Below are 20,126 nucleotides of genomic sequence, written 5' to 3'. Positions count from 1 at the left end.
TATCACAAATAAAGTATAGTTTTAAATTCATGTGATTTGATTTCAATGTGATTATAGGATTCTCACTGAACTGTAGCCCCGCTTATTTGTCACTTCAGTTTGTTGCAAAATGCTCAGATCTTCAAATAATATTTTTAGGTAAATTGCCTCTTTTGCAGACATCATCTGTTGAAAGTGCTACACTTGTTTTCTGGAGGACTTATTATCTGCAGCCCAGTCTACATCTACTCTTTTTTTTTTAATTCTTTAATAAATTGTTATAGGGTTCTATTATATCTGTTGCACAGTGTTTTGTGTTCCTGTGGGTTTCCTACCTTACAACTTCTCAGAAGTCCTGAGTTCATAATTGGATGATACAAAAAAGATATGCAGTTACTAGTTCTTACTCACTACTTAGATTTTCATATCCCATATGACAACTGAAAAATGGGATGAAAATTGAAAAATCTGAATAATAATTCAGCAGTTATGTATATTCTATATCAATTTTAATGCGAAAGTGTGTATGTCTGTATATATTGACACTAGGATAGATTTTATCACATTTTGCTACAAAGTGATCTCGGTTTAACAATCCACTTTAGATTCGATGATCACCAGTTTGATTCATCGCAGAATACAAACATTTGTAGTCATGTGTATTATTGTTTGTATAGGTCTAACTGTATGAGTTATATAAAAAATATATTTAAATATTTATATCAGTTGCCCAGTACCCAAAATACAACCTCTGCTTAAGCATAGTTTCGGATTAGATGGCACTGTATGAATTATCCAGGGTTATTATTATTTGTCTACCAAAAGGTTGACATTCGCTGGTATACTCACATCAACACAGTAAGCAATTATAATAATTACTTATGCAGTCTATTTGTAACAAGCATTGCTGTAAGTTCTGGATTTACTATCATTAATATAACTAGTATATATATATATACTTATTAAAAACTTCAAAATATTAGAAAAATATATTTATTACATTACATGTTTTTCCATTAATACATAGTGTATACCATAATGTTAATATCTTAAAGAGGAAAAGGAGAGCAGATTTTGTTATGAGGAAAGTAAATTCTAGAACTTTTTACCGATTTGGGCAATGTTCTAACTCACATACTTATGAAATTCTGACTGAATTCAGAGTAAAATAGTAATATTATAAGGTTTTCACCAATACCCTAGAAATAATGCTAGCTTTTTGTTTGTTTGCTAAATTTAGAACTTTAAGTTATAATTTCCGCCCATTTACTAGTTGATATGATCCATTATGATCAATCTTGTACCGGCATAGAACGATCATATATAAGTTCTGCGCAGACGAGGAACGTTTCTCGGCGTACATTTTCTCCTCCATAGTAGTAGGTACTTACCTGCTACAATTTCTACATCGCGTCTCTCTCATTGTGTGCTCTGACATAAAAGGGGTTATTACATTATCAAATGTATGTACATTAATAGCTATAAATATAAAATACACAGAAAATGACACGAACTTCTGAAATTAGTTCTATAAGCCGTAATAGTAAAGCCTATCCTGGTGAATTCACCACGAATTAACTAGGATGATTTCCATGGCGGACCGCAAGGACTGCATGGTCAATCTGACACAACATTACTAGCTCGAGATAACTATTTCCCATTACAAATAATCCTGAAAAATATAGCTCTATATATTCATAATTTTATGTATACACTAGCGTGACGCCGCGAACTCCGTTTCGCATTTGGATTAAATAATATGTTGAAGGATTTTTGAAGATTATAAAATTCTTAACGGACCCTGTATGACAGGTACGAATAGTTTGTATAGGAAAATAAAATTGTTGTATTTAATATTTTTGACTAAACCAAAATTAACCAAATCGGTCCAATCATTCTCGTGTTTTAGCGAGACTAACAAACGTCATTTTATATATTAGGTTAATAATTTATGTACCCATTTAATAATAATCTATTTGATAATGTAATAACCTCTAAAAAGGATTTGATACTTTGCGTACAAAATGTCCCCCGTCTCTGCAAGACTTTAATATGTAAGCTTGTCTCTACCAAACCACTATATAACTGGTTGTAACTGTTCACGCAATCTCAGTACCACGTCGTTCGACCGCCATTAGCCTTGTGATCGTCCCACAATGATTGGAACTGGCACGATACTGAGATGTGCGATTGTTTTGTTGATAGCCGACAGCACTATGGTCAATTTTAGGGTGCTAGCGAGAGCCATGTCGACGGTGGCGAAGGCGTTCGAGGCCCATCAGGTGGTGCCCGATGTCGTCTCCAAGGCGCCATCTGCTCTCGTAACGGTAAGAGTTATTTGTTTTTAAAACTTTATTTATTATGTCATATTTGGATGGAAAAAATAGAACAAATAATGGTGTTGTACACCACACAGTCCATAAGATTTACTCTGGAGTCTAGTCTCAATATCGATTTAAATGTTCTATTGAAACATAACCACGACTAAACCGAATTATTGATAAGAGGCCATTCATAAAACAGGTCACACCGATATTAGTTATTTTTACCAAATTTCACAGGTGGTGACTTTAACAGTTGTTAACTTTCATGTTGATCTCACAAAATGTAAGACAAGACACCTTCTAGAAAGATGGGATCCTTAATATCGTTTATACACGAATTTTGCGACTCCATATCGAATCTTTTTTTATATACAGTTACATTTACAACAAAATAATTGATTTAATTGACTTCATAATTTATTTTCTTCCCACTTCTTGATGGCAGCTTATGTGACTTATAAAAAAAATAGACGGAATGACGGCGTCATAAGAGAGCTATAAAAACTGATAAAATAAAATTCAAAACTCATAAATTTAATTTTCAAGAAAAATGTATGTTTGGTAATTTCTTTTCCTCTTGAGGAATGAAGAGTATGTTTTTTTACTATGCAATCGTTTCTTTAATATATTTTTTGAGAGAGCGCATTGATTTTATAAGATTAATAATGTAATATTTTTGTAATAGATTTATCTAAATCAGACAGTGAAACCAGTTTTTTAGAGAATTTATATCACATGCTTTAAATATATCTCCCGTAATCTATCTTTGAAAAGATTATCAGCAATACAGTGCTAACTTTACGGTAAATGTTGGAATTTAGATAAAAGGTTATTTTCAAATCATAAACACACGTACATATTATAAACAATTTCGAGCTAATAATAATAATCTCTTTATTTGTTTTAACTAATAAACTATTACATATTCTGCTTATAATGAAATTTTGAAGTAATAATTAAGACAAAACGGTCTGGAGAGGGGAAGTGAGTCCACCCTCTCTGCTATTCTGTTATATCCTTTGTTAGTAAATTAATAAAATAAAAAATCAATGACCACGATAGCGTTTAAGTTAAAAACTGTCTTTAAAACTTTACTAACAAAGTAAACATAAAAAAATTACAATAATTGTAACAAAATTGTAAACTAATAATTAAGTCATGGTCGTAATGAAAGGTTTACTTTCACTAAAATATCTTTATATGTTTATGATATAATTTCTAACAACGTAATTGCTAAAAGAAAGAAAGAAAGAAAGAAAGAAAGAAAAATATTTTATTCAGTGCAATGTAAAAAATACAATAAAAGAAAGTCAGCTATTCGTCAATTAATATTCCCAAATATTGAATGGTTTTCTTGTAATACAGCCGTGTCGTGTCGAATCAAAATTTAAAGAGCATGATGGAAGATCGTGGAATGTGGCAAGAACTTCACCGACAAGAGCGTGGCTCTTAAATTATGATAGATACACTCGCCTGCGCAAACGGTTTTCCTTGGCGGGATACCAGTCGAGGATGATAAAACGAGCATAAGTCAGGTCGGTTAGTCCATCTTGCCTAATGGCAAGTCACCACGGTGGTTTTAAATTTCCAGACAAATTCACCAGGTATTTGTAATGTTTCTAGGTGGAACCGCGTGGGATTCAACCTGATATGATACATTGCTCGCAATGGGGTTATTAGTCCACATTACTAACAATCCCTTGCTGTATATTAATGTATCACTACTTACTGTTTTATAGAAATCTAGAAGTTTCCCTCGTAATATAGTATTCAATTGGACAAAGATACAATACGTAGTAAATATAGTATTTGCCTTGATATATATAATTCCGAATATACGTCATGTTTATCATAGCGCGTCGAAAAAATCACGCTTAGCTTTTTTCCCATTTTTTTTATAACCAAACCCATAAAAACTACAGTCTTTTTCTTTATGACACCATTAATAGTACGTGAAATAGGTACAATGTTACGGTTGAGATTTTTGCTAATGAAGTCATCATATTAGACTAACGTACGTAATTGTATAGTATTTTTTATGGATAATGATACGAATGTTACTCCCACCAGCGCTAATGATCTTTGCTGTCGTTTACCATTAGCGAAATCACTAAAAATATATATACTACTAGCTTTTGCCCGCGGCTTCGCTCGCGTTAATTTATCCTCTTAGGGGTAGAATTTATCAAAATCCATTCTTAGGGGATGCCGACGTCATAGTAGCTTTATGCATGCAAAGTCTCAGCCCGATCGGTTTAAAATGACAAAGTTTCATACAATCTTTCATCCCCTATTTTATCTCCTTGGGGGTAGAATTAATCAAAATCCTTTCTTAGCGGATGCCTACGTCATAACATCTACTTGCATGCCAAATTTCAGCCCGATCCGTCCAGTGGTTTGGGCTGTGCGTTGATAGATCACTATGTCAGTCAGTCACCTTTGAGTTATATATATTTAGATGCTGATTTCTAGTGAGGTCACATGGAAGTAGACCTGACGTGGTACCTATATTGCTAGTAATGCAGCCATTAGTGCCAATTACTAAGATCCACTTCTTTGTATGACATCTGTGTTATACATACATTACACTGATATAAATACATACAGAAATTACCCAGATCAATACAAACAAACATACTCATGAATAGAAATGTCTGTATGCGAGGAATTGAATGCGTGAACATCGGAAATAAGCGAGTATGCTAAACGCTGGATCACCGATGCTATCGATATGCGATATACACAGAAGCCTCGGTAGTGGTAGTCTGGCGGCTTGGTACATAGCCTTACCTCCGATGGTCATGGGTTCGATTCCTCGCACGGTACAAACATTGGTATCGTTACCATGATTGTTTGTATCTGTCTGGGTGTTTTCTATGTATACCATATAGATATTTAGAAAAAACAATTGTATCTATGTATTTTTGTCAGTTATCTACTACATAAACACTGATGGCTGTGTGTGAATTGACCTGATTTATTTTTGTTTTAATTACTTTGAGGACTACTTGCGTACCGACGCGGTTGCAAACAGTCGGACACGACGACTGGTGACACTTCTCACGTAATTCGGTGGGATATTGAATCCTATCCGTTCTACAACTACCAATGAATTCATTGCTAACAATGTACAATGTCAGGTTCACTCTTCGAAATTCCCCCTAAAACCATCGTGATACTTTGAATTGAACTTGGTGATTTTGCCACGATAGGCTCACTTGACCTCATGCTCATCTTATCATCCTCCATTGGTGACCCGCCAGCGTAAACCATGAACGCAGGTGGGTGCACCATTCTATTATCACCATAAGAAAAAATACTTCACATATGGCGGGAAGCAGATTGTCTGTAATGTGCTCGAATGAGTACTTTGCTAACAATGTACAAAGTAAGGTTGACTCCACGCGGTTCCTCTCCTTGAAACGATGATAAATTCCTAGTGAATTTGCCACGATAGACTCGCCTAACCTCATGCTCATACTATAATCCTGCACTGGTGCCTCGTCAGCGTAAACTGTTAGCGTAGGCCTTCCATTCTCGGTAATAAAAATAAAAAAATGCACTAGTGTCCCGCGACGGTAGTTTCGCACAGGCGGTGGTACTATTCCATATTCATAAATTAAAAAATATGTGCTGATCCCGGAAATATTGATTTGACATCGACAAATTAATATCGCTATTAAAAAATGGTTGATGGTAGAAGGGTGAAATTTTTCTGTTATATGTATGTTTAATGCTACATTATACAAAAACTAAAATTTGTCCAAAAAATAAAATAGATAGCAGCCGATTCTCAGACCTACTGAATATGTATATAAAATTTCGGTCAAGCCGTTTCGGAGGAGTATGGTAACTAACATTGTGACTTGATAATTTTATATATAAGATAATATGCGTGTTTGCATGATCTGAGAGGAAGAAGTTATAATAATAATTGTCATACTATATGGTTATATCAGTAGCTTCAGTATATTATTATAAAAGCATTACTTCTAGTTGATTATGTCTCATTACATCGAGTAAATTGTCGACTTAACTTAACAATACAAGTACATTCAATACAATGTTTTACAAACGTGTAACCTTCAGCAAATTATCAACACATTGTGGAAATATCATAGCGAATTCTCTCATAACATTTTTCAATTACAGACAGATTGCGATTCCGCTCGGAAAAAAACAATGTATCACTTAAATTAACCTTATATTGAATTCAAACTTTTTGGAATATATGTAAACGAGATGAATATTGTTTATATGAATTTTATTATAATTTTTAATCTGTTGCTATGATCAAAACGCTGGCCGGTCACCGGCATTGATGCTGCGGTAATTTTCCATATAAATTTAAAATTAGAATTGTAAATTGTTTTTTTATAACGAAAATTGAGACATTTGATCTCGTACCTTCCTATTTGGTTTTATTTATATTTGGTCACCTGATTCCCCAGTTACAGTAGCAATCTGACTTGATTTTTTTTTGTCTGTATCAATCTATTCTGTGAATCTATCACATTATGTAATATTATTCACCGGTGTAGTAAGATCATTTCATCGACCAGATGATCTTTTGATTGCCACAATAATTTCTATGGGATCATATGGAGACTAACTTGATAGTAGAAATTCCTGGTTAATTCACCATGATACTTGGCCGGCGTATCTGACTTAATTTTCATTCTATTGTATTAAATTGTAGTCTGCCAATGATTATTGTTAATACATGCGGATGCACATAATATACCTACATCCTTCAATTCCCGTCCCGCCCCGATACATCCGGCTTAAACACACCTATCTGATTAAGCCGGAGGTTTCCAGGCGGTCCTAAACGGGAAATTTTATATTATTTATACTGAACCAAAGTATTCACTAATTCCAGGTGAAATTCGCGAGCGGTGTGGAAGTTAATGAAGGCAACGAACTAACTCCCACCCAGGTGAAGGATGTACCATCTGTGTCTTGGGACGCTACGCCGAACCAACTCTACACACTTGTCATGACAGGTACCTCCTTTTTTTAATTAGTCAATTCTTTTTTCAAAATTATATTTTGTTTTTGTCGTTGTATCGCTTATTACTGCATACAACGCCATCTAGTGATACGATATGGTATTATTAATGCAAGTCTTTACACAATTGTTAGCAGGATGGTGTTGTATACATAATTTATTATATTTGGAAACAAATTAATAAATAAAATTTGTTCATTTCAAATAATATTGATTGTAATGATAATTTACTGTTTAATATCTAATTTTTATACTAACTTACTGGTTGAAATATTTTTTTATTATTTTCTGCTATATATATTACAGTAACCTAAACAAGGTTACTGTAATATAATGAATCATATATATTTGAAACGCGGATCGTAGTTTAATGTAAGTTTGAGTTTATTTTCAATAACTAGATCTTAATAAATGAAGGTAAGTAGTTTTTAGAATCGACACTAATTTGAGATACTTTCATTTCCTGAGCTTAGTTTTTTTAACAAGACTATCATCTGAGAGCATAATTATAGGTGAGCAATCACCCATACTAGAGATGTGTCTATCGGACAGGAGTTGGCGCTTAGCTGCTTCATAATTCCTTCGGTGGATTTGGAGGGCCAACAACACTTGTTAACATTAACGTAACACTACAATTGTTTCAACAAATTGTGCCTACGCTTGTGATATTTCTGTTAACACTCGGCATCATTCCATTTGTTTACGTCTCCACATAACTTAGATTTAACTCAAGTAATCAAGTGTAAAGGCAGTCCACGTTACGACTCCGCGTTGAGTGTACTTGTTACTAATAAGCCATATAGCACTTTAACAAATAAACTTACTACCTACATATTATAGGAAACATATTAAGTAATGACATCACATCACATTATATACAATGCTACAGTAGTGAGGTGCTTTTTATCACGCTATAAATATTGTCATCGATTTTAAAGATAAGAAACAGCGTTTTTTCTAATTCAGACCCTGACGCGCCGTCTCGCAAGGAACCCAAGTTCCGTGAATGGCACCACTGGTTGGTCGGCAATATCCCCGGCAACAACGTGGCCGCTGGTGAAACCCTCTCAGCCTACGTAGGGTCCGGTCCCCCGCCAGACACGGGGCTACACCGATACGTGTACCTAGTGTACAAACAACCATCCAAGTTGAACTTCGACGAACCACGCTTGACTAATACGTAAGTATCTTAAAGAGTGATGCTAAAGTCCTCGTATAAATTAGGTCGTATTTTGCATAGTGGTTTACAGTGATATTAATAGTATGTGGTATAGTGGTATGGGATATATAAAATTCATGAAGTATTATGTATAATTGATAATGCACCGCCCACATAAATCTGTTTGTCCTATGGTTGACTGGGAGAAAATACCTCAAGGTGTTAAGTGTAAATGAGTGACGCCAAGCTTAGTCCGCATTTTGTATAGTGATCTACAGTAAAATTATTGGTTAAATTATGGGCTAGACTTTATAATCACTAGAATTGTTTGCCCAAGCTCCGGTTCTGTGGGCCAGGATCACAGACCACCAGACCCACCCCTACAACCGGCACTTGTACAAACAGAGATTCGCGTGGGCGATGCATTATCAATCATACATATAATACATAATAAATATTTCATTATGTATTTACAAAAAAAGATGTATTTACATCAGTTATCTAGTACCCATAACATAATTAATCGACAACGCGCACTTGACGCCCGATGGTGTTTCAGCCACCCATTACGCTACGGTCACCATTTACCATCAAATAGGCCGTATGCTAATTTGTTTCGTGGTATAAAAAAAACACTAGCTTGGAACCAAATGGAGAGAGATATACAAAACCTAACACTAGATTGAGCCGAGAATCGAACAAAAGTGTCGGGTGGCCTCGGGCAATTCATGGGTAATTTATGTTATCGCCGGGGACAAATAAAATATATATAAATATAAATAAATGAACAAATAAAATAAATTCTACCTAACAGTATTGTCACCATTCTTTTCATTGCAGATCGGGCGATAACCGCGGCCAGTTCTCGATCGCGAAATTCGCCAGTAAATATAATCTCGGTGATCCCATTGCTGGAAACTTCTATCAGGCGAAATTCGACGACTACGTGCCTATATTGTACAAACAGTTGGGTGCTTAATCTTCCTGATTTCGTGTTTGATGTACCTTAGTATGTATGCCAATATATAGAACGCTTAATAATAAATTTCATTAACAAAGGTCTATGTGTGATATGTACTTTAAAATTTTTGCATTAGTGTCTATTTTCCAAATTTACTAATAAAATCAATAATGTTTTTTTAAGCGTGCAATATATAAGCATACAGCAGGTATCGAATGCATTTAATAGATCTTCCAAGAGCAGTTATCGAAAGCATTTATATATAAGAAAAGTAGTAATCGAAAGCATTTATATATAAGGTACAGACAAACACTAAGATAAAAACGAATGATTTAAAATATAGGTCTCATCTCGTATGACCTTCGGATGTATAACATATTTCTTTATTAGCTTTTTAAGCAACAAGTTGTTAGTATCAAATAAAGTTTTGTAAAGCATTTTGCAGCTTTGTTTTACTCCATACAAATATTTTAAAAAAATAGTCTGTGATCTATCTCTGCAGTTAAGCAGCTTGCTTTTCATATGGATGGTAATGGGATGGTGCACCTGTCTGCGTTAGTTAACCATAGTTCATTTTAAACTTTCGTGTTTAATATACATTATTTAAATTATTAACCGGGTCTTAACATGCTCTTATATTGGCCAAACAAAACGATCAATAGCCGAGTGAGTCAAAGAGATGTGCTCTTTGACTCACAAAGCGGTTAAAAATCGACAACCACACAAATCAGCGATTGCCGATCATCTACTGAACGCTGGAACAAATCACTGGATTGAACTACATGCGCCTGAGGTCCGCTCTACTGATCGCCACTATTACCCACGAATGGTCCGGGAGGCGATTGAAATTAAAAAACATCCCAATTTCAACAGAGAGGATGGCTTAAAATTATCGTCTGCGTGGAATCCAGTCATAAATAAATTCAAGCTAAGGTCAGTAGCATAAATAGTCAATAAGTGTACGGATACCGTGAGTGCTGTGTGTCGCGAACTTTCGTTAAACAATCTAGTGACGGTAGATGAAGAAAAAACTCCTGTCACCTATCTACATTGATATCGCTGTTACTCCAGTCAGCTCGTGACTACGGCTAGTGCAACCTAGTCGAAATAATGTATAAGTTAAGCATGCCATCAGGTCAGTTAATTCATCGTGGTAAGTTCATCATGAATTTTTCACGATGGTTTCCAGGAGAAACCATGTACAGGTCAACCTGATATGGTACATTGTTAGAAATGGGTTCATTAGTCCACATTACTACCGATCCCCTTCCCCCAACAGCTTTGCTTTTCAGTGGAGGAGTGATTTAAGGCTTACTGCCTTAAATCACCCCTCCACTGAAAAGCGATAATTTATTCAGGATAAGATCTCAATGTATCTTAGTCTTTCGGAATGGCAATCAATACATTATAGGTTAACACCGAAAGTTCTTTATAACATCACAAAACAATATTTATAAACCAATACTGTTTAGTGGCAACGCTAAATAGTTACACACGACAGTTATATAGTAATATATCACCATTATTACATAGTATAAAACAAAGACGCTGCCGCTGTCTGTCCGTCCCGATGTATACTTAAATCTTTAAAAGTACGCAGAAGCGGGTTTTTTTTTAGTAGGTAGAGTGATTCAAGAAGAAGCTTTATGTGTATAATACATGTACATTCGTGCGATGCCGGGGCGAGTTAGCTACTCGTCCGCCTTTATTTTCTATTTTAAACTTGAAATCAAAACAACAACTACCCACTTCTCAAATTTTAACGCCATCTAGCGACTACGTTTGCAATTAACAATACGTCAATAAGTTATGAGGTAATGACAAAAAAAAACAAAGTATAGAGAAGTAACAGTTTATTATTTTTCAAACAAATCCTTAGTAGAAACAAGATACAATTAACAACGAAATAAATCATAAAACAAAATTCTAATCCCTACATTAATTAATATCGATTTTATAATATCTAATTATTTACCTATTTCTATGACAAATAATTATGACTTCTTTCGCGTTACTTTTTATCTACATCATTTTATTAAATGTTAATTCAAAATTTATCTAAAAATATAATGGCTCCAGGCCTTCACAATTTTGTTACACAGGACATCATTCATATTAACATTAGGAAATATTAGAATGGAGAAATAAAAATCATGTTTTAAGTTTAATTTACAGAACAAGAAGACTTATGAAATAAACGGTCGACTAGAAATCGTTTTAAATAAATTCATTAATCGACTTAAAAATTTCGTTACAATCTAAAATATCTTAGACATGCCGTATCTACGTATAAGTACACTTTAGACACTTCAAAATATGTTTTTTTTAATAAGTAAAATTGTAGGTCTTTCGTTAGCGTTTCATATGAAACTGACCGACAGCAATCTTCTATGTAAGATTGGTGGCATTTCATTAATACAAACTCAATTCAGGAGAGCGTACTTGGTCGTTGTAGTTTAAAAAAAATGTCAGATCAGTATCAATATAAAGCAAGGAATTAAAACTAATTAGTAGTAGGTAAATATTAAATATATGTAGGTAATAGGATTAATAAGCTGGGAAACTCCATAAAACGATTTTATAATAACAAATCTTCTCTAGATATTCTCCAAATAACATGACATAATTCTCATTCTGTCATCATTTAATGGTTCCCGGCCAGCGTATTTATTATATTACGGGGTGGCAAACAAGCACGCGGCTCATCTGATGGTAATAGTATATCACTAGTACAGGCAACAGCAACGTTCACTAATTGTGGATTAAAAGAACTGCATATCCCTACATTTATGTAAAGATTGTATCTAAATTAGGTAATGCCTGATTGAAACTAAATTACAGTTATTAGTTCTAGATAAAATTTAAATAAAAAAGTTTTAAAAGTTGACAGTATTTAAGGGAGTTTGTTATTAATAAATAACTTTTGTAATATCAAGGTAAATTTTATATTCTTGTTATACATATAGGTTTCATATAAATTAAGGTAGGTATTTCAGTATTTTCTCCTTATGTCTGTGCTGTATTGTTTTTAAACTCTAGATATTTTGCGCACAGTCTACTTCGTTTCTAGCAGCATTGTTTTCAATCATTGGAGAGTTGGTCCGAAATTAAAATCACACAGTTATACTAAGTAGATTTTCAGTAAAATATATTTGCTTATAAATTCAAAATACGGTCAGTTAAGCACTATTGTATTAATATAATTATTATTTTACAAAACATATAAACTATAATATTAATAAAATGCGATGTTAAAAAAGTAAAATTACTGATGAAATTAAAGTTATGAAAATTAAAAGGTAATAAAAAAACACGCGCTATTTCTACGTACTTCAAACGTATTTTTAAATATAGGTAATGAATTATTTACACAAAAATCCCGGCCTGTCCACATCGAAACAATAAACTAACATAATTAATAAAAGAAAACAACAAAAATTAGTGCCTAAATACTAGAAACATTAATTGTAAATGGAGTTCAAAAATTTGAAGCTCCTTTCTGTGCTGAAATACAAATTAGCATGAAACAAATATTTCACCACTGTTAAATAAAACCAATGGCAAATATCTTAAATTAATATACATATTAGTATATTCACAATAGATTTAGACAACTTGCACTGTTGCAAATGCGCTAAATGTCACTTTCTTTGGTGGTTCCACACTGCAAGTCCTTATAACTGATCGCTTTCCTCCATCTTGGCCATTCATCTTCAAAACTGGCTTCAAGTTAGCCACATCCCCATGTGATTGGGCCTTAAATCTACCGATTGTATTACTAGGATTACCAAGGTCCCTCAGTTTGTTTGTCAATCCTGTGATTCTGTGCGAAATGTTTGAATAATTCGTTTTCTTGACCTCATTCTGTTTCTTAGGTTCGCTCAATTTCTTCGGTATTTCTAAGTTTTGAAGAGACGTAAACTTCCTGTGATCTGAAGTGAGTAGGTTCCTGTTCATTTCTGGTACTGGACGTGGTAGTCTCGGTGGCCTTTGGATATAATTGTTTGGTCTAAAAGTGATTGGTGTTAGTTTCGGTTCACTGGATAACCGATAATACTGTGGCACCGGCTCCAATCTTTGGGGTTTTCTAAGTGTAAACGCTACAGTCATTTTACTGGGTCTCACGAGACTGTCGAACGCTGTTGTGGAGAATTGCGAGCGACTGTTCTTCCACTCCTCACGATCGGACTCGTAGCCAGCGGTCACTGAAATAGAAAAAGGTACAATATTTGAATGTGATCATAATAACATTTTGGATTTATAATAATAATATTTTTGAACAATTCACACAGCACCATCTAGTCCCGATTAAGCAGAGTTTGTGTTATGGACACTAGATAACTGATTTATATACTTAGATACATTTTTATGTAAATATATACATAGGAAACACTCACACTGATACAAACAATCATTATCATGAATACAAATGTTTGTACCGTGGGAGGAATCGACCCACAACCATCGGAAGTAAAGCAGTGTGCGAAATTACAGACCACCGAGATCGTCACATCAATATGATTATCTTCAGTACTAAATGGTCTTGATAATTATATCATAACATAAAAAATATATTGAGTTCTCCATGACATTTTTTTAAGCGTTTTTTAATATTTTAAATTCCTAAAAGTGTGAATCTTCCCAAGTCAAAATCGGTACGATTTTGAACATACTAGGCATAAGTTAGACGATTAACGAATAATTAATCATAAAATAATTACATATTTTTTAAAATACTATTAAAATTATAACATAAAGCTAATTATTATAAACTACTTAGTAATTAAATTTAATTTGTCTGGCTGTTTCGTCAATAGATGTAGGTACAAGTTACATCAGATAATTATCTATTCGTGAACGTAGTTATTCTAGGCACGTAATGCTTCCGCGCATCTTTGCATACAAACAGTTTGTTTAAGTTGAAGTAACAATCATTCACGACCCACAAATTGGAAGGTATTATTGTTTTGCATACAGGAAAATGAGATATTCCCTTAATTAAGAAATAGTGATCTTTCTTAATTAAATGATTATCTCATTTGATTGACGGCCTCGGTGATCTAGCGGTTTGGCACACCGCTTTACTTCCGATGGTCGCGGGTTCGATTCCTCGCACGGCACAAACAATTTTATTCATGAGTATGATTATTTGTGTCGGACTGGGTGTTTTCTATATATAATACATACGTATTATATTTACGAAAAAAAAAATATCTATGTATTTATTAGTTATCTAGTACTCATAACACAAGATTTATGTAGCTTAACTTGGGACTAGATGGCGCTGTGTAAATTGTCCTGATATTATTATTTTCTGATTATATTTATTCACCATTAATATTTTTCAAATACACATTTTAATTAATTATTTCCAGAAATATATTTTTTAATAAAAAATAATTTCGAAATTTGGGTAATCCCTGTATCATAACGAAGTAAAAATTAGAATTTGATTTACTATATCCCTACTAATATACAAACGGAATAAATGAAAACATTACCTGAAACCTCATACCTAACCTAGACATCATAAATTATATCTTTGTATATGAATTTCAGCAATGAAGTGTTCATTACAGTATGCATACCAACAAACGACGCCGAAAAGCTATTTGCTTTTAAACATTACATAATTGTAGTCTTTTTTATGAAATTTAATATTTTCTCATAATATACGGTTAAGTTAGTAAATTTGAGATATTCAGAAAGAGTAAAGCGATACTAAGTAATATTAATCTGTATCTGGGGCAATAAATATTATAAACAAAAAAATTAAAAATTGTGTCGATCTCAGCAACAGCAACTGATAATGGCGTCCCTCAGAGCTTCAATCTATGCCCATATCTTTAAATGGCCTCCGTTCGCATTAGAATTTTGTTCTTGCATATTAATTGGATAGTACATTCTTTCACAACACCGGCCTTTGAACTATGACTTATTATGCCAGACCTTGATAACATCATTAGGAACAATGATACTGTCATTAAATTATATGTATGAATGCAATTGTTTTTAACATTTTAATGATCTGGCATCATTATACGTAAATTTGTTTTGTTTTTTAAAACAAAAGTTGCAATGTTTACAAACAAATTGATATCTTATTAATATTATAAATGCTAAAGTTTGTGAGTATGGATGGATGTTTGTTACTCTTTTACGAAAAAAGGATTTTGATGAAACTTTACAGTAATATAGCTTATACATCAGAATAACATATAGGCCATAAATTTCATGCGGGTGAAACCGCAGCACAGCTGATAAGATAAATGTATATTTGAGTTTAAGTTAGTAGACACTAACTTGATTAAGCAAAGTTTATTACTTAACTAGCTATTCCCGCGACTTCGTCCGCGTGGAATTAAACTTTTTCTAAAATAAAAGATTTTTTCTGAAATTAAAGTAGGTAGCTTAAGTTACTCCTTATCAGCTACCTGCCAAAAATGGTCCAGCCATTTCAGAGATTAGCCGGAACAAACAGGCCGACAGACAGACAGTGAATGTTATTTTGGTGTATGTACCGTATTTATATTCATATGCATGTCGTAAAAAACGGTTATTTCAATATTACAAACAGACACTCCAATATTATTTATATGTATAGATTAATGGTAGATAATTTCAACTATATTTTTAGTTCACGTATAATTTCTAGAATGTGTGATTTAAATATGTTATTTAATAATTATTCCATACCAGTCGTAAACCGTCATATAGAAAGAATTTTATGTGTCATTACGGGTTTACTTATCTGCCTGTCTGTCTCTGTGATAGATATAATAAGATTATCTTCATACATAATGTCTTATTAAAACAAGTAAGAATTGCTTATTATTGTATACACAAACACAGCGATGTCATTCATCCATGAAGGGCAGATTCGATTCCCGCGCAGTTTACTTACAGCCTATCACTTCCGTAATACGCTACCATCAACTGGAGCTTGACATTCTATGTCATTGGGTTTATTGCGTTAGTAATTTGATATTCTAATTGCAATGTAAGAACAAGTACATATATTAATATTTACATGTCTCAACGGAACCGTGTCAGGTCTGAGTTATTTCATATAATTGGAATACAAACAAACTCTCAAGTAAAAAGTAGTATCCATTACCTATACTCGTAAAAACATCACGAATATCATGACATCATTTAATGATAATAATCCAGGACAATTCACACAGCGGCCTAGCCTAAAGATAAGCCAACGGCGGATCCAGGGGAGGGGGTCATGAGTCCAGAACTTAGGTGGACCACTAATTGAACATAATGATTTTATTTATATATTTTGTTACCATACAGATTTTATGTAACTACATATCTTCAATATTTAATTAATTATATTTAAATAGTGCTTCTCTGTACAAGTTATTATGTGTTAAGTTTTTCAAGTGTACAACAAAGAATAAATATTTTTAAGCACATTACTTACGTACATTAATAAAATACCTACTTTTCACTTGTATCAAAATTAATTGTTATCAAAATTAAATTATAAGTTCTTGACTTGACCACGACTATGTGACTATGTGACCTGGCGCCGAAGCTGGATCCGCCCTTGAGTTAAGCAGAGCTTGTGTTATGGGTACTATGTAAATATTATCTTATCTATTTGGGTACTAAACAACTGTTAGAATAAACTACATTTTTTTAAAACATACATAATATACATTCAATGTACCCAGACCAATATAACTAATCATACTTTTAAATACAAAGTTTTTACTATGCGAGGAATCGAATTCGTGGTCATCGGAAATAAGCCAGTGTGCTAAACCGCTAGACCACAAAGGCTGACAATTTGCCGTGGTATCTTCCACGCATTGTCATTTTCATGGACTTATGTGCCATATTTCAAAGTGAATCACAGCTTCCAAGGAAGCTGCTTGGCGGCAAAAATATATGTTTAAGATTAATATATAATATGTGTATATTATGTATAATGTGTGTGTAAGTGATAATCACCTGAGTATCCCTTACACACACATTATACATATTATAGATGAGTTTGTATACAAACTCCACAAAAAAAGAAGAGAGTATATAGACAAAATTGTCATAGACAAATCATTATTTCCAAAGCTATTCTTTAAGCTATTATTGTTGAAATGGTCTGTGTAATTTCGACGTTAAACAGTGTTGCCATTTTGACCATAATGTCACAAGAATGGTGAATGCAATCAGATTTTACGACGTGCGCCCATATTGTGGCTGCACTTCCATAAAATAGTTTTTACGTGTCAACTTTAGGGTCATCAGCATAACGAATATTGTCTAATATTTTGCTTGCAATTATTTTAGTAATTTTAGTGTGACGTTATCTATATTTAATATCTAAATAGTATTTTGTTTATTGAGGGTTTTGGGCTACTGCTAGGTGCTTTAGACCTGTAGCAACGCGATCTACATAGATCTATTGAGCTCGCTCCTTTTCTAAACTTGGCTACCTGGACCCGTCAGGGACAAGAATTGAAGGATATTTTAGGAGCGATAGTTCAAAATATAAGGTCATCGTTTTGTGTATCACTCAATCAATTTTCATGTGGACCTCACTCATTTTGATAATTTCTTCCGGAAGGTTTACTGGCTTAATAAATGCATATACAACCTCCGTCTGATACACTGTATGAAACGAGACGGGTGGGCTAATCTACTTTATACAAAGATTAAGTTCTGTTAAATAGAAAATTTCTAAGAACGTTCAGGTAAGAAATAGGTATGAATATATCATATTAAAAATAATTTATTCATATAGGACATTTTAGCCGCATGAGCATCAAGTTTTTTGTATTAATATGTTTCATTCGATACCGTCCAGTACAATGTAGGTACATATTCAATCGAGAACTATCAACAGATTTTTTTATACAATAATCTATGAATAACTACCTATTATCCATTACTAGAGTGAAATAGAGTTTCAGAGTTTCAGGCAGGCCTGAAACTCTATTTCACTCTTCTCAAGATATTTTTTTGTGATAAAATATTGCCCATCTTGTATATCTTCACCCTAAATTTTATTAAGATCCATTCAGAGGTTTAGGCGTGAGAAGGTTACAAACAAAGAGACACAGAGACACAACCTTACAGACAAATACTCAGTCATATTTATAATATTAGTATTGATAGAGCTATTGAATTGGTATGAATATTAATGACTTCTGACTTTAAAATTAAGAACAATATCAATAGAACATTTTACCTAATTTTAAGAAAAATAAAATCTGTATTGCTCATGCGTGTATGTCACAACGCGTTAATGATTTAGTTGAACTTTTTAGTATTTTAGCGCACATAATAGAATTCTATACAATTTAGGAAATATTTTAAACGTTCTTTTTTAATTTTTTTGGTTACTTAATATTTTCCCTTCCAGTTATCTGTATACCCAACCTTGTGGGATTGCAGTTTGCACGTTGACACACCGGATTCTGCGGTTATCCTTCTAGCGAGTGCACACACATTGCAGAAGTAACTTTACGCAACTTTTTCTTTGTATTTCAAAAGCAGTTCTAGCAATTTATTATGCACATTTACATGGAAATGAAAACAATTATGAGTAATTTTTAGCGAATGCACCACAATGGGTTGACTAAACTTATTTCTTGCTCATCATATCAGCCTCCCTAGTGTTGTTATTGTTATGATAGGAATATACCCTACACGTATCTACCTCCACATATTGATAAGGGTGACAAGATTATGTGTGGTGCAATTTGTTATTTTTTCATTCAATTATCAATTAACACGAACTACAGGATTCCCTAAAACTCATAAATACAGTTTGAAAAGGATATAAAAGACCTTATAAAATCGTGCTGATTCGTGTCATTGAAATTGTATCATTAGCTTCATCAAAGTCAATTCATTTTGATTATATAATGATATATTGTAATAATCAATTAATTAGGTTGTATTAATGTTACTTAAAGTCGTGTCTTCTGTATTACGAGTGTATTGTATTAATCAGTTACAAATAGACTTGGACCTAAATACATCTAATTGCCTCTTGGGTCGCGTCGTCTTTTGTGTGCAGAAATTAACTTTCTTTGTTTTAGAAACGTGGGTCGGACAGGCGTATACTTGAAATAGAAAGTATTTGCATAAAGATGCATTTCAAAATAAAGGTGTACTTATATATTTATGCAACCATTTAGAAATGATTTACATTTATTTCAGAAAAATGTTATTCTTTGCAAGATAATATATTAGCTACTAGCTTTGCCTGCAGTTTCACCCGCTTCAAATTTATATATATCTATAGCTTATGTGTTATTCTGATTTATACATTACCGTAAAGTTTCATCAAAATCCGTTTTGTAGTTTTTGCGTGAAAACATCCCATCCATCCATCTATCCATCCATACTCACAAACTTTCGCGTTTATAAGATACTATAAGATACTGCTTCTCGTCCCGGCTTCGCACGGGTGTATATGTATTATATATATATATGAACCTTCCTCTTAAATCACTCTATCTATTTAAAAAAACCGCTTCAAAATACGTTGCGTAGTTTTAAAGATTTAAGCACACATAGAGACAGACCGCGACTTTACTACTACGACTACTATGTAATGATGATTATGTCGTTTTATTGTCTAAACTGTAAATAGTAATAATATATATATTTTTAATGTAATCGGAATAGCATATAGCTGACGGCCTGATCTTGATGTCACGAGTCGCC

The 20,126-nt window shown here is 33.3% G+C and overlaps 2 protein-coding genes across 2 annotated transcripts in view; one reads left to right on the top strand and one right to left on the bottom strand.

Moving 5' to 3' along the window:
- The first annotated feature begins 2,038 nt into the window (after nt 1-2,038).
- On the top strand, nt 2,039-9,874 carry LOC131844045 (protein D2-like). Its single transcript, XM_059192832.1, has 4 exons — nt 2,039-2,306; nt 7,186-7,309; nt 8,281-8,494; nt 9,314-9,874. The coding sequence occupies exons 1-4, from the start codon at nt 2,136-2,138 to the stop codon at nt 9,450-9,452; spliced, it is 648 nt and encodes a 215-aa protein (XP_059048815.1). The 5' UTR covers nt 2,039-2,135; the 3' UTR covers nt 9,453-9,874.
- Nucleotides 9,875-12,705: 2,831 nt separating this feature from the next.
- LOC131845213 (uncharacterized) overlaps nt 12,706-20,126 on the bottom strand; it is a 64,215-nt gene continuing 56,794 nt past the window's right edge. Inside the window, exon 4 of the mRNA XM_059194260.1 lies at nt 12,706-13,639. Within this exon, the coding sequence (XP_059050243.1) occupies nt 13,041-13,639 (599 nt within the window). The 3' untranslated portion in view covers nt 12,706-13,040. The remainder of the gene's footprint in view (nt 13,640-20,126) is intronic.

Source organism: Achroia grisella, unplaced genomic scaffold (genome assembly GCF_030625045.1).
Source record: "Achroia grisella isolate CSIRO2021 unplaced genomic scaffold, CSIRO_AGI_Agris_v1 utg109, whole genome shotgun sequence".
Taxonomy (NCBI): Eukaryota; Metazoa; Arthropoda; class Insecta; order Lepidoptera; family Pyralidae; genus Achroia; species Achroia grisella.
This window is presented reverse-complemented; position numbering and strand designations above follow the sequence as displayed.